At 41.8% G+C, this 14,480-nt stretch overlaps 3 protein-coding genes across 8 annotated transcripts; 1 reads left to right on the forward strand and 2 right to left on the reverse strand.

Annotated features, from left to right (window-relative positions):
• Positions 1–705: 705 nt before the first annotated feature.
• On the reverse strand, positions 706–4,347 carry zgc:113425 (uncharacterized protein LOC541425 homolog). Of its 4 annotated transcripts, XM_042073594.1 has the most exons (7): positions 4,266–4,347; positions 3,787–4,107; positions 3,273–3,332; positions 2,557–2,685; positions 1,895–2,041; positions 1,439–1,499; positions 706–1,245 (listed from the first exon to the last, which is right to left on the reverse strand). In XM_042073594.1, the coding sequence occupies exons 2-7, from the start codon at positions 3,949–3,951 to the stop codon at positions 1,139–1,141; spliced, it is 669 nt and encodes a 222-aa protein (XP_041929528.1). In that variant the 5' UTR covers positions 3,952–4,107; positions 4,266–4,347; the 3' UTR covers positions 706–1,138. The 4 variants fall into 4 exon arrangements, with proteins under 4 accessions (XP_041929528.1, XP_041929530.1, XP_041929529.1 ...); XM_042073596.1 differs by lacking the exon at positions 4,266–4,347 and having other exon boundaries at positions 1,895–2,038; positions 3,787–4,259; XM_042073595.1 differs by lacking the exon at positions 4,266–4,347 and having other exon boundaries at positions 706–1,242; positions 3,787–4,259.
• Positions 4,348–4,653: 306 nt separating this feature from the next.
• On the reverse strand, positions 4,654–10,761 carry setd7 (SET domain containing 7, histone lysine methyltransferase). 3 transcript variants are annotated; one of them, XM_042073589.1, is made up of 8 exons: positions 10,582–10,758; positions 9,285–9,414; positions 8,949–9,150; positions 8,018–8,207; positions 7,255–7,336; positions 6,747–6,864; positions 6,368–6,525; positions 4,654–5,998 (listed from the first exon to the last, which is right to left on the reverse strand). In XM_042073589.1, the coding sequence occupies exons 1-8, from the start codon at positions 10,619–10,621 to the stop codon at positions 5,794–5,796; spliced, it is 1,125 nt and encodes a 374-aa protein (XP_041929523.1). In that variant the 5' UTR covers positions 10,622–10,758; the 3' UTR covers positions 4,654–5,793. The 3 variants fall into 3 exon arrangements, 2 of the variants coding, with proteins under 2 accessions (XP_041929523.1, XP_041929524.1); XM_042073590.1 differs by having other exon boundaries at positions 9,588–10,756; XR_006025612.1 differs by lacking the exon at positions 4,654–5,998 and adding an exon at positions 7,035–7,062 and having other exon boundaries at positions 6,508–6,525; positions 10,582–10,761.
• Positions 10,762–11,177: 416 nt separating this feature from the next.
• On the forward strand, positions 11,178–13,651 carry LOC121693884 (microsomal glutathione S-transferase 2-like). Its single transcript, XM_042073597.1, has 5 exons — positions 11,178–11,344; positions 12,663–12,756; positions 13,034–13,104; positions 13,214–13,295; positions 13,400–13,651. The coding sequence occupies exons 1-5, from the start codon at positions 11,284–11,286 to the stop codon at positions 13,554–13,556; spliced, it is 465 nt and encodes a 154-aa protein (XP_041929531.1). The 5' UTR covers positions 11,178–11,283; the 3' UTR covers positions 13,557–13,651.
• Positions 13,652–14,480: the final 829 nt, after the last annotated feature.

A 14,480-nucleotide genomic window follows, 5' to 3' on the forward strand; every position in this document is an offset into this window, starting at 1 on the left:
GGATTACCTGCAAACGCGTGTGTCTTGCTCAAAATGCTTAATTTATGCCTCAAAAGCAAATATTTATACCAATCAAACTGTCGATGCAATCAAAATGTCTTGATGCCATTGTTTGTCAAGATAGTCAAACTGTTTTGTCTTGTCAATATGACAGACAATACTTAGAGTATAAACTAACAAACAATGTGCAAGGCAACACTATTTTCTATTTCAAAACATACAAAGTTACACATATAGTTGGTGGAGGGGGTTGATTGCAAGACAGTGAATATGTTTCAAAGTTTTTTTCTGTTGATAGACATTGTGACAGTATAAAGAAAACAAAGGCTTTTACAGCATTGTGCAAATGAAAAATGACCAATATACAGTAAAACACCCCTTGGTCAGAGCTGTGCACCACTAGCCTGGGTGTTCCCATGCTGCCTTGCGCGCGATTTGATTCACGCTGCTAAGGCAGCCTGGAGACCATGGAGCAAATTTTCGCCTGAGATAGGGAACCAATCACAGAACGGGGGAAAGCAAGACGATGATGAGCTATGCACAGACGCATTTGATAGACATCCGTGGCACCCAATAAACGGATCTGGCTGCTTTAATGATCTGTGCAAGTGATAAGATGATATGGAGTTTGAACAAACAGTTTTGAGAATTTCAATTCTGATCTTCGAAATGCATCAAAGCAACTCAGAAAAACTGTAAAATAGATTTTTAATCTAAAATATTTTTTTTTATTTCAAGATGTACACACACACACACACAATACATTAGAGGATGAAAGCATTTTAAATACAAAATCAGTCCGGCTTCCCCCTGGCCTTTGTTATGGGACACCATATGATAAGCTGTGTTTGTTGTGAGGCCACAACACACTTACATATATACAATAAATAGTCCATATTCATATACATTTTTGAATTACAATTAAAACAAACTGGTCACAGAAAGGAACTCCTCTACAGTTAAATGTTCAGAGGTAGTCAATGGCTGGACAGAGATGGCAATTTGAGATAAACAAACTGAAATGTTAAAGGCATCGTTCAGAAATAAACTGAAATGTTAAAGGCATCATAGTTCTGGAGTTCACAAACACACAACACTCTTCCTCAGTTGGCCTTTTTTCTTTAGTGTGCATTGTCTCTCAGGTGAGTCTAACATAAGGAGGAAGTTTGGAAGGTTCCTGCTCCTGCTCCACACATCTGTCTACAAATGACACAGGTGAATTGAAGAGTCGATCATCGCCCCCTGCTGGGGAAAGGGGAAAAAAAGTGTCAGAAGCCACGAAGCATCCCAACAACTTCACCACCACGCTGTTTACTGGAGCCGAGCCACTGCCGTTTAACATGATACTAATTGCCGTTTAACATGATACTAATTACCCTCTAACATGGTAATGCCCCTCTAATACCCTCCATCCTCTCCCCTGGTCAGAGCCACTCACCTTGCCAAGTGCAGACCAGCTCTGTGCCTGAGCTGGGGTCAGTCTGGGGCACCAGAGTCTCCTGTGAACAAAGTGCAGATGTTATAGACTTTTCGCAGAGAAGGAAAAGGCACGGAGAGGCTGAGATTGTGAGGCTAGAGCAGTGACATATGGGTGTGTCCATCTCATACAGTAAGTAATGCTTCTGCAGTGTTTTTTTTTTTTTTTACAAGATCACTGGTAGCCTAGCAAACAAACAAACAAACAGGATTTTTAAGTGCGCCTTCATCGTGTGGTTACACACATTAATGGAGAGGAAAAACTATTCTTTTTTTTATATTTTATTATACTTAGATGGTGCTTTGATTTACTGTAAAAAATTACAAGACTACAGTAGTAATGGCAATGTTGACTTGCTCCTTATTTAGTACTACTGACTTTGCGCAAACTTTGGCTGTAAATAACCGTTTCCCTTACCAGGCCTGTGCGGCCGTCGTAACAGGCACAGAAGGGCAGACTCCGACAGCCGACCAGTGTGATCAGACTGGAGAAGAGGAGAGAGCCCATGCCCGAGAGCAACAGAGTGGCATTGGCCCCCCTCACCATTCGACCCAGCACAAACTTCTATGAGAGAGAGAGAGAGAGAGAGAGAGAAAGAGAAAGAAAGAAAGAAGGAAAGAAAGAAAGAAAGAAAGAAAGAAGGAAAAAAAAAAAAAAAAAAAAAAAAAAAAAAAAGAGTTGATGGTGCTATAAATCACTGCTATAAGTTCTTCATTTAGCAGTCCCTGACATTTTTCTGCACTCTGACATAGTGAGATGGTCTGAAAACAGTGTTTTTTTTTTATGCAAACCATAACAAACCAGTAGCCGTTTCACTTTAAAAGAGGTTATAAAAATGTTTTTGAGTAGTAGAAATTCTTAATTCCGAATGGGTTTGTGGGATGCTTCAGTGTCTGATTCTGAATATGTAATTATAGGGTTACTCTTATCAAAGACTGTATGTGTGTGTGTGTGTGTGTGTGTGTCAGTGTCACAACTAGCCAAATTACACGCTACATTATCTGAATCGTGCACAGCGTAGACTTGACAGATCTTTTGAGATCATGTCTTTGTGGGAGAGGGAATCAAGAGGAACGTACCACGTCTGGGATATGATGGTCGAAAATTTCATCATCTTCTTCTCCATAGCTGAGGGTCAAACCAGCATATGCGAATACAATCATCACGGCGAGACAGGAGAACAGCGAGGACACCATCATAATGCTCACCTGTCCAGATCACACATAGTAATGTCTGACATGCACACAAAACAGGACCAAAAGGTCACCACATACACATTTTTATGCAAACATTTCACCCTGTCCAGTCTTCAATAGGCCTTTATCACGGCAGCCGAAGTAGGAAGTGAACAGCCCTGTTCCAGTGTGAGCACAGGTGTTTCTAATTAAGTGTCAGATTTGGCCACAGTTACTTCAACCAGAGGCCTCGTTAATGTTTTTAGGAACACCTGTGGTTTGCCTGCCAACAGGAAAGTGAACAGCCCTGCTTCAGCTGCCGTGATAAAGGCCTATAGCCTATACATGTTGTGCATGTTGACTTTAATATCCTAGTACAAAATTAGGCCTACTTCAAACATCAGTTCTCTTCTCCCTCCCCTGACTTCGATTCAACTGTTATTTTATTCTATGCTCATTGCTGCACTAACATCCTAGTGGCACTGTACCTTTATTGTTGTAAGTCACTTTGGATAAAAGCTTCAGCTATAAATTACTCACTGTAAATTTGATAAATAGCAGTTTGGTCCCCATCACCTAAACCAGTTGTGAAAATATTATCTTCTCTTCATGACGCTTACCAGTAAGGGGTTCTTCCTTTGTGAGGCAAACAGGGCCAGCACACCAGGCACTGCCATTATCTGAGAGGAAGGAGGAAACCAAAACAGACCATGCAAACACAATCTAACTGACCAAGAAGCACATGATGGTGTTCAGTCAAATTACTTCTTAATGTTTAAAACCCATTACATTCAATAATAATAATAATAAGAATAATTAAAAAAAAAAAAAAAAAAAAACTCAATAAAAAAATAATCATTGATGGAATTAATAGTATAGTATTTTAGTATCCAGCACAGAGACAAAGACATAATATTGTGTGTGTGTGTGTGTGTGTAACGAATAACAAAAGCAATGTGTTGGAAACAACACAAACTGTGTTGTCCCTATCTGGACACACAGATATGTTAAAAACAACGTAACTTGTGTTGTTTTCAACACATTCGTTTTAAGTAAGTGTGTGTGCGTGTGTGCGTGTGTGTGTGTGTGTGTGTGTGTGTGTGTGTGTGTGTGTGTGTGCACGTGCGCGCTTACCAGCGCACACCATACAGGAGCCCGAGTGCGGCTGAGAGTGGTACTCAGACGAAAGAACGCGTCCATGCAGCCGCACACCAGGCACAGCCCGGCACAGGTTACCTGTAAGATCCCCAGTACTACGATATGCCGCTGGTTGAAGACAAAGTACCTGTACCGGTCCATGTCCGGATCACTTAGCGTAGTACTGAGATGACAAAGACTGTATCGCTGAAAGTTTTTGGTAAGTCCTTTTGGTTAAGTGGTTTCAGGAGATCATCTTCAGTAGTAGCCTATCACAGTTGTTCCATACTTTTGGTAATAATCTCAAATTAGATCCACCTGGTGATTAAAGCCATAGACTAAACAACCTTTTTAAAACGTTTTGAGAATCTCCGGGTAACATATCTAACAGATCAGATTAAAAAATAATTTAGTTGTTTATCCAATAGGGTCATTGAGCTAGAGAACACGAAATAGAACCAGGAAAACAAACGTACCTTGAACCCTCTGGACAGGCTGGCATGACACTTCCGGTCTGCTTTGTTTGAAAAGTCGATCAGGTGAGTAGGTGAAAACCCCTCGGTGTTGTCACGTATTAAACCAGCAGGTGCCAGGCGCAGCCACGCCCTTATTTTTTTCCCTCCGTTACGCACGGCGCCACGCTAAAAGATACGTAGATTGTAAATACTGAGAGAAACCATTAACCTCTTCCGAATTTTATAGTGTTCAAGTACAATACGAAAATGTCCCTCCCTAAATGAGGTTTCATCTCAAAAGGTTCTTTTTTAACGTTTTCTCTTCTGGCGCTTCAGCAGTCACCTAAACAATTTTGTCGCACCAGTTATTTCACTAGGCCTACAAAAAACAATCATTCATAACAGCTGCGGTAACTTTTTTTATTCAGTATGGTCTGGATTACAGCAGAAAACGTCAACACTTGCTATTACCCACACTCTGAACAATGTACTCCAGTTGTTACCGCTTGCACATTCAGGCATACCACTCTCACACTCACACACTTGTAAATGGTCCTCCATTCATAATCAGTAACATGTCAGTAAGCAGAGAAATGGTATATTAATAATACAAGGCAAAGAGAAAAATAATGTAACAAATAATACTAATGGTTGTATTACTGTAGCTCCAGTGAAACAAGTCTGTCTAAGGGAGTGATAGAGTACAACTCGCTGTACTATAAATAAAAAAAGTAACAAGAAAACTCCCGCTTGCACAGACCTGAGCAGACTTCTCCCAGGTTTATATTTTAGTTAGTTCCTTTAGTATTCAGTGGAAGCCTTGAGTGATTCAATCCATCACAAAACAGTCCATTTCATCCCACTGTCATGATCACAGCACTGATGCGGAAGTATGATCCAAGCACAGATCTGTATAGGATGCAGAGCACCTGGTTGGACGATGTGTGCATAGTTCCTCTGGGGCTAGTGTGCATGTGGGTGTGTGTGTGATGTTCAGTGGCTGACTGTAGCCACAGTATTGTGCTGATCTTCAAGGCTTCCTGCAATGTCCCTGTAAACACCACTGTTTCACTCACAAGTGGCTCCAGACATCATGGGCTTCACTGTGAAAAAGCTGGAGCAACTGATGACTTCACTTGCACGGAGACAGCAAACAAGGTTATATTGGACCAATTGGTAGGATAGAGGAGAAAGGGGGTGGGGGTGTTGCTGGGGACCAGGTTACATTCAGGCGATTGCTACAGAATAGGTGACAACAGGGAGGGATACTGGTCTAGGGTGGGTTGGGGTGAGGGGACAGGAGTAGGGTATTGTAACATTGTAGCCGTCAACTACTAGCAAGTCTGGGAGGGTGCAAAGCCAGGATGAGCCCACACAGGAATGTGCCTGGGCTGTGGGTAACAGCTGAGCGAGATAGCGAGAGACAGACATGGGTGAAGAGGCAGAACATCAGGTGTGTGGACCCAGGAAAATCTGCCGAGTTAAGTGTAAGGGGTGAGGTGGCAACTGAAAGGGGGCAGGTAAGGCGCACACAGAGTGGCTAGTGTCATTAGCATGCTTTCATGCCCGCCGGCACTTCGCCATTCCGCTCCTGGAACTCCTGGAGTTCCTTGATGTACCACTCCGGCGCCGGCAGCTCAGATTTCCCAGAAGGCTCATGGTCATAGCCGTAGGCAACAGTGAGCTCCTCGTCTTTCTGCACAGCCCGGATTGTCCGAATGCATTTGATGAGGCCGAAGCGAGGATGCATAAATCTAATATGAGAGAGAAAGCAAAGTAATATTACAAAGCAAATACCACAGTAGTTGTTTGTGGATGCCGATCTCAGCGTTGTTGTCCTGACTGTGCCTAGTACCACACAATAACAGATCCCACGTTTTAGACAATATGGGTGGGTTGGGGATTTGAGTGAATACTGAAGGCTTGTGGACCTTCACATCACAAGAGAACATATTCTGTTCAATCTACCACAACCTTTTTCTTTGTCGTCATTATACAACATACTAGACACTAGTAATAAGACCTAGCAAGAGAGGACAAATGGGTATAGTAGTTGCAATGAAAATGATGTAAACAAAAGTGTAATGAAATTCAATAATGAAAAGGCAGTATCTGACACATACGGGTCATATTTGCAGTTGGGGGTGAAGGAATGGTTGGCCTTGTGACCGAGCGAGGCGCAGTATTTGTCCGTCTGATTAAAGGGCCCAGGAACATCGATGACTGTGTCCTCATCCAGAGAGATAGTGTTACCATTCACCGACCAATCACGACTGTCCACCTGCACAGCAATGAGTTTCAATCATGTAAAAAAATTCAAATTTAGCATTTTTGTGACATTTTATCTCAGTCTCAAGGAATCAACAACTCAATGGAAACTTGTGTGTTCATCAGAATTCCCTATGCTTGTCCATATAGAATTGTAAATTCAACATACACAGGGTCAGAAGTGGCTCCACACACACACACACACACACACACACACACAAGCCATATTATCACCTCAGAGTGTGTTATGCGAACTCCATTATAAAAGGCCATGACAGTGTCTGGATCAGCATCCATCTTGGTAAACAGACCTTCACCTGCTCCTGAGATCAGTGACTGTCCTACATACACACTAAAGAAGGCACATGAACTTAACTCAGATCAGATTGCACACCAGTAAACGATCTAAAAAAAACTGGCTTGAGTAAAATAATTGAAAACTGTAAGCAGCGTTGTGTGTGTGTGTAAGAGAGCAAGAGTGAAAGAGAGAGAGAGAGATCGAGAGAGAGGTGTAAAACTGACCTAGGTGACCTAGGTTTCAACGAACTCACTGGGACACAGAAGAAACTGACATAAGATTTAATTCATACATTTATGCATAACTCATCATTCCTGTAATTCAAAGCACAGTGCTGCTGCAACCTTGAGACACAGCTCTGTATTAATACTCCATATGGCTGTGACCATCACATCTGTCTTGGTGTGTAGTGGGACATTTTTTGTGTGATTTTAGCATACATACTGTTGGCTCTCATATGGATCAGGGAGAAGTCTGTGGTTAGCAATGCAGGTAGAAGTGGATTTGTCATAAGAGTAAACAGTTCCTGGAAAAAAGAACATAATACAATACACAATTACATTGTGTTATTATATCAACACTATGACTACATTTCCATGCACACCATATTACGGTTTATTTGGAATAATGGTAATATTCTGATTATGTGTGAGTCATGATCTTATTCCAGCTGCCATAACCCGATTAAGCTCATATTCCATTTACTAAAAACCCATAGAGGGCATATGTCTCCTTTAACGTAAACACATTAGTCAGAAATTGCCCCTTTTGGAATATTAAATTCTATCTCCGCATGTTCATACAAGGAATTCTGGTAGCTTGGTTTAATGCTCTGACACTTGGCAAACATAGCGAAAAGTGTAGCAAAAAGTTTGCACTCCTTGAGTAAAGATGTCAATTTTTGTTTTCAAATGTGAAAGTTTATATGTCATGATGGAATTTATCGATTGGTGAAAGCATAATGCTCAAAGGAGCAGGTTTTGCACGCACTGTTGACAGATGAAGAATTGGTGGACATGGAGATGGACACTTCTGTTGGACATGGAAACATCTTATTTTGAATGTTGCAATAACTAGAATATGGCCCTTAATCGGAACATGGTGTGCATGGAAACGTAGTCAGTGTCAGAGAATTTTAATTGCACCTCAGTCAGAGTGAAGGTTTCTGCTAAATAATGCAGGTAATTTTTTTTTAACTGTGACTCACGGTCATCTACTATTTCAAAGCGTGGTCGGCCGCTCTCTTGCACAGTCAGACGGGCGAGCCGAGCCTCGATCAGCTCCCCGTCCACAAAGCTGCCCAGCAGAGCCATGTTGCCGTCTGGGTACACGTACGCCACCTGCTTCCCCGTCATTTCGCCCTCATCGTTCACCTCTCCCACCACACAACCCCGGTCCTGAGGACCCACAACCCAGAGGAGAGAAAGTTTAACACACAGACAGACAGACATTTTTAAGTTTGTACAACAATATGCACTAGTGTTGCACGGTGCACTGATACTACAATACCCAGTGTTTCCCACAGAATTGAATTCTATTTGTGGTGGTACGTTTGCAGAATTAACTGTTTTTAACCAATTAGCGCAGCGTGGTTATGATGCAGGTTTAAGCATGATTTAGCCAGTGGACTTTTATGACAACAATTGCAGGATTGTTAATGTTTTCTTTAAACATGCATGTAGGTTTGTTGAGAGACAAGGGGAGTACCCTGAAATTAACAATGTCACAATACCTAATTTTATTAGTATCGATACTTTTAAGAATGACTGTGTATGTGCATGCTTCTAATGCCTCCCCTAGCACGCATGTTTTTCCTCCTCAAGGGGACTTAAAATTGCATGCGGCATGCGCTGCGCTCTCCACTACAGTAGGTTGCTCTTGGTTGAGGTAATGTCCCAAGGATTTTTTTTGTGCTTGCCGCCGGGCTCAGTGTAAAAGACCTATGATTTACAGCGCACTATATTCAATATTACTGATGATGTCAAGGTGGTGGGGGCCCCCAAATCAAATATTTTTTTAAAAAGTATTCTTGACTTGATATCAGTATTGAACCAATAATTTTGGTATTGTGATAACATTAATCTGCACATTGCCTGTTGTTGTCGCTAATTAACCTTCGTGGGGGGGTTGGAACTCACAGAGTAGTAGAACCAGCACAGGCCACAGCGCATGTTGTCTTTGTACTGGCCCTTGAAGATGAGCTGCCCATCCTGGTCGTACTCCTGCGCTGGGCCATTCAGCTCCCCGTCCACATAGGTCCCGTGCAGAGCCCCGCCGTCCTCGTACCGATACACACCCTGGCCCTGAAGAGCATCATCCATGTAGTAGCCCTCCAACGTGCTGTGTCATTAGGACAAACCATGCGCACACGCACGCGCGCACACACACACACACACATTACTGAAAGCATATGACATTTTCTTAAGAATTATGTAATAATGGAAATGATCAAGCATGCACGCAGACCCACAGACCTCCCATCGAAAAAGAAGAATTTCCCTTTTCCATTCTTATCTCCATGGACAAAGTGTCCCTCAAAGCGATCACTGGAGGAGTAGGTGACCATGCAGAATCCATGTGGTTGGTCATTCTCATCCAAGGGGCCTACACACAGAAATATATGCATAGAAATGATCTAACACATCCTATTATCTTCACCTGAAGACAGAAACCACTGATAAACTTGAAATTGAAAAAAGGTTAACGCTCTGTCAATTATGTTCCTTGAAATAAATGTATGGGATCTCTTGTGGATGCAAACAAAAAAAACTCCTCACCTTGTTTTGTGAATGTAGCCTACATTCAGACCCAGCAGATCTATAGCCAACAGCCAATACCAGTGGAGCAACATATTCACCACACTCAGAGGTTTCGTATGTCAAAATGGATCATATCAAAAGGAGCAACACCAAATCAGCAACACTACCTCATACCATCAGTTTCTTTGTGGAGCGGAGTATCAGTCTGAATATCAGGCCTAGTAAGAGGTTTCGTAGTTGACCGGGTACACCTGCAGTCTGTAGGCTATTGTCCCAGAACCAGCTGATAGATCGATTTTCATTATGACTCATATTCTTCCTGAAATCAAAATGCCTATGACACGAGGGCGAGGCAGTCTACACGTGTGTTGAGAAACACGCCGCCCTGACTATTGAGTAAGCTAACTTACACATAACTTCTCACATAGTCGCCTGTCAATTATAAAATGATGTATACGGCACAGCTGTTTTTATTTCGTATTTCTAAAAAATCTTTGTTTCTATCATGTTTTATAATCATACCAAAACGTGGTTAGCAGCAAACAGTGTTCTCAAACTTTAGATGTCAACATAGGAATCAGTCCCGTTGTATGTATGATACAAAGTTGCGCTTTACTTTCTGTGTGAAAGAATGACTTGCAGCAGATCAATATTTTGGCAACAAAGTGGCTGTACGATGTAACAACAAAAGGCTACATGCATTAGCAACGAATTTAAACAGGAAAAGAGCTTTTTAGATTGCGAATACAGCGAGAGGCCGACAGTCCACCCAAGCAGTCTGTCTGCTCGGAATGCAGCGCCAGCAGGTTTTCTTCGAAAATAGACAACGGGTGTTGGAAGAGGCACATGCCAGGGCCCTAACAGCCGAACGTCAATTCGTACTGCTATGAAATAGGCTATATGATGACAATCTGCCGAGTGTTTGTATCGCCCGTTAGCCTCCAGGCTGAACTCCAATAGGCTATAACACCCCACTATGTCTATCTGATAAGATAAAGAAAAACTAACATACCCTCTACAACCTCCTCAATGTTGTCGTCATCGCTGTCCATTGTTGTTATTTCTTACCACGACTAGAAAATGTTTTAAACTAGGGCGTGAACCGCCCGCGTTTTATAGGGCAGACAGTCGCGGAGCCTCCGATTTCGTTAAGCTCAGTGCTCAGCGCGGTCTGACATCATCGAGCTACATCACTGGCGGCTCGACCACACATGCCGTAGCCTATCTAAGCATAGGGCACAGTTATTTTGAATACAAGGGTGTAAAAAAAGATGGAATATGAGAGAGAATCAACAGTATACTTGTATGATGGTAATTATACATTTTTTGTTTTGCATTTAGTAGTTTAATAAAGGTGGCAGCATTAGGCCCTTTTAATTAGGCTAGGCCTATTCCATGCGCGCTTTCATCCAACAGACTACACAGTACGACCATGTGGCCTAGATAAATGCTTTTAAATGTGTGATTAATTGAATGGTTCTTGGGCTATTCTGAAGCAAATGCATTAGGCTACCTTTCTTTATATATAAATAAAATAAATATATTTATTTATTTATTTGTATTATTTGTTTTCCATGACTGTCTCTCCATTTACGCGATGCGTAACAGATAAGAGTTGATGCTGTCATAATGGTGACATAAAGGCCATGCAACCCTCTGGAGGTAACAGCCATTAGGTGAGAGGACGGCCGTAGTGTTCAGGCTTCTAAGAAACATGGACATGGAGATACCGTTTCCCCTCGGCGCGGTGACACTTGTGTCAGCTCTTCACACAGGTAAGGGTGGGCCTATACGTCTGGTTTATCACACTTTAGTCTTTTGTATGCCTATTGTTTATATAGGCTATCGTTTACATAGCTGCAATGAGGCCAGACTAGACGGATGATGACACCATCGCTTCATGACTAGTCCATTGCTTCATGTACCTAGTCTGTCTTGTTTATAGCCGTACACGAATCCGACGAGCGTTCTGTGGAGGCGTCCACTGAGCTGTTACTGGTATGTAAACAAACCTCCGTGATAACGCACCCTCAATGACAGCTACAGCCAGGCAGTATGGCTTGTTGGGTTGATTATGTTAGACAGTGGCCTCCGGTCACAGATGAAGGTACAAGCGATCTTACAGATTATTTATAAAAATAGCTTAGAGTAGAGAATGAGGAAATAAAGACATAATTGGGACTAGGTTGATATTATATCTACTTAACTACTGTAGCTAGCTAACGTTAGCAATAACTATGCTAGCTAGGCTAGCTAACGAGGAAACTATACAAATATCTGTCCATTTGGCAACAATAAATAAATGAATGGATATCAAATAAACGAATTCATGTTTTTCATTTGTGACCATTGTTTATCTAATTTTCACATTTCAAAAGGAAAGGGTAAGGTACAGCTAACTGCTATCTGTGCAAACCGCATGGTAAGGCTACCAGACGGGCAGTCGACCCGGGGTATTTTGTGTATCTCACATTTTTCTTTTGTTCCGACCAACTGGTCATTTTATTGCTGCTATTGGAACAATTGAAAACGGTATCCAGTAAGAAGAAGGTCCGCACACTTGCTCTCCGTTTATTTTCTTTTATTTGATTTCAATCCCCATACACATGACGTTTCGAGCCCTTCGGCTCTTCATCAGACTGCCAATTGAAACAATTGAAAACGGAACATGTTTTCCCACTCGACATTATAAAAGAAGTAGTGAGACAGTCGTAAAATCGCCGGCTGTTATCCCAGTGGACGCAACGAATCCAATAGGAGGCACTGGCGCAATGCTACCCAGCAACAGCTCAGTGATGGCGCCGGCTTCAGGTAGTTTCGCCGGATTCGTGTATATTATTCTTTCCATGTTGTTGGTTGGTATTAGAGGCATGTCCCTGTCCGCATCACTTTATCTATTATTTTATATTCACATATCCAATAGAGTAACTTAATCTATAGCCAAGTCTGTTGCTACTATAGGCCTAATTGCACAATGTTTAAAATTCTTCATTAGAGTTGTACCTGAGATGTTATAGAGCACCCCCCCTCAAAAGGTGAAGAAACTGAAAAACTATTGAGTTTTTATTGACTCCCCCCCCCCCCCCCCCCCAGCTTATGTAGCACGCCTGTTATGGAAAAGATGGGCAGCGCCCACAGTGATGACCGGTGCACTAAAGGAACAGTTTGAGAGAACATTAAAGGCCCAGTAAGACCTCCACTGCTCACCACACTTTCTAATTACTCAGTAACAACAATAACAACAAAATATGTTATGTAAAGCAGTGAATTGCATACCACATTAAAACAATTATGACAATGGTGGTCAATGTTAATACAACCTGCTTCTGGGCAGTCTGACATTACCACAGAGATGCTCAGATCAAGATGGATGTAAATTATCACTACTTGACTATTAGAATGTCACTGTGTGAAACACTGTTTACTATCTCTCTCTTTCTCTCCCTCTCTCTCTCTCTCTCTAGTAAAAAGTGTATTGCCTTCTACCCAATTTTCCTTGTGATTTTGTGGACTTCAGGGCTTTTCTTCAATGAAGGTACCCAAATGAGAGACCTCCAAATGAACCACAAGCTATATGCAATACTAAAAGGTTGGTATAATGTTTTAGCTTACTAATAAGTCTTCTTTGTGCTTATTTTCCCCAGAACTGGCAGCTGTTTTGGGAGGTGTTTATATCCTGGGAAGACATATATACTCTTGTGGACAATCCAGCATGACTAAAATACGGTAGGCCTGATGCACTGAATCACTTATGTAAATGAAATCATATTTTAATACATTCTTTTGATTCAACACTACATTGACGGCCACTTGGCTTCCTTGTGCTTCAGACACTTCCTGGGCTTTTACACTGTGATTACTGCTGTTCTTCTTCTAAGTCTTACTGGGACCCTTGGCCTTCTCCATGTCATCCTCGACCCGCTGATTGACATCAACCACCTTCTCAGTTATCTGTATGGTGAACCGAAACAATTTTATTTCTTTTAGCCTGCCGATTAGGCTAATTATAGCCTCCTGGATGCAGCACGCTTGACTACAGAAGATTTTTGGAAAATGTGCATTAAACTGAGCCCAATCTAACAGCCATATGGTATCAGTATCTGATCTGAGTAGGGAGAGCCGGGACAGTTGAAACACTTTTTAATTAAACATAATTTACAAAGTGATCGTACCACACTGAAAGATAATATTTTGTCACTAGCGACATCTGTCCTCTGTCAAATACAAATGCATTTTTAACTTTGAACAAAACTGTTCAGGAATTATTACAGCAAAAGTGGGATGTGTGTAATGTTTCATTCACCCCTGCTGGTCGGGACGGTTGAAACAGCATAAGGGGACGAATGAATCATACAGTTTAAACCACAACTTCAATATTTTACTACAGATCATAAATGGTACTCCCAAAAGGTGTTATTTTAGTGTATATGTGTGTTGTTTAATAACTTTCAAACTAGAGCCTGTTCCTTTAAAACATAGCCAAAGGACGTATTCTTGCTTTAGTAGCCTATAGATTTAAGTCTTATTCTCAAATTCAGTTTGTGTTAGGGAAACGGGATTATTAGCCAAACTTCAATCGGATAATTTGACGGAGATATTTAATTTTGTCGGACATTTCATTTTTTTCTGGCCAATGTCTGGCAATTACCGGAGTACTGGACAACAGAAACCCTGGTCTGGACGTATGGCCACCTACCCCTAGGTCTACCTGGTGGGACCAAATATATTTTCATCTTTCTAAAACTGCACACCAGACGTGATAGCGGCATGTGTGGCGCGAACGGAACGCTTCAGTGTAGCTTCCCTGTTATTCGTCCCGCGTTTCAATCGTCCCGCTCTCCCCTATGTTTTTTATTAAGTGTGCTTGCAAAGCAGCACACTTATTGTTAGGGGTCCGAGCAGCGTAGCGTT

Source organism: Alosa sapidissima, chromosome 20 (genome assembly GCF_018492685.1).
Source record: "Alosa sapidissima isolate fAloSap1 chromosome 20, fAloSap1.pri, whole genome shotgun sequence".
Taxonomy (NCBI): domain Eukaryota; kingdom Metazoa; phylum Chordata; class Actinopteri; order Clupeiformes; family Clupeidae; genus Alosa; species Alosa sapidissima.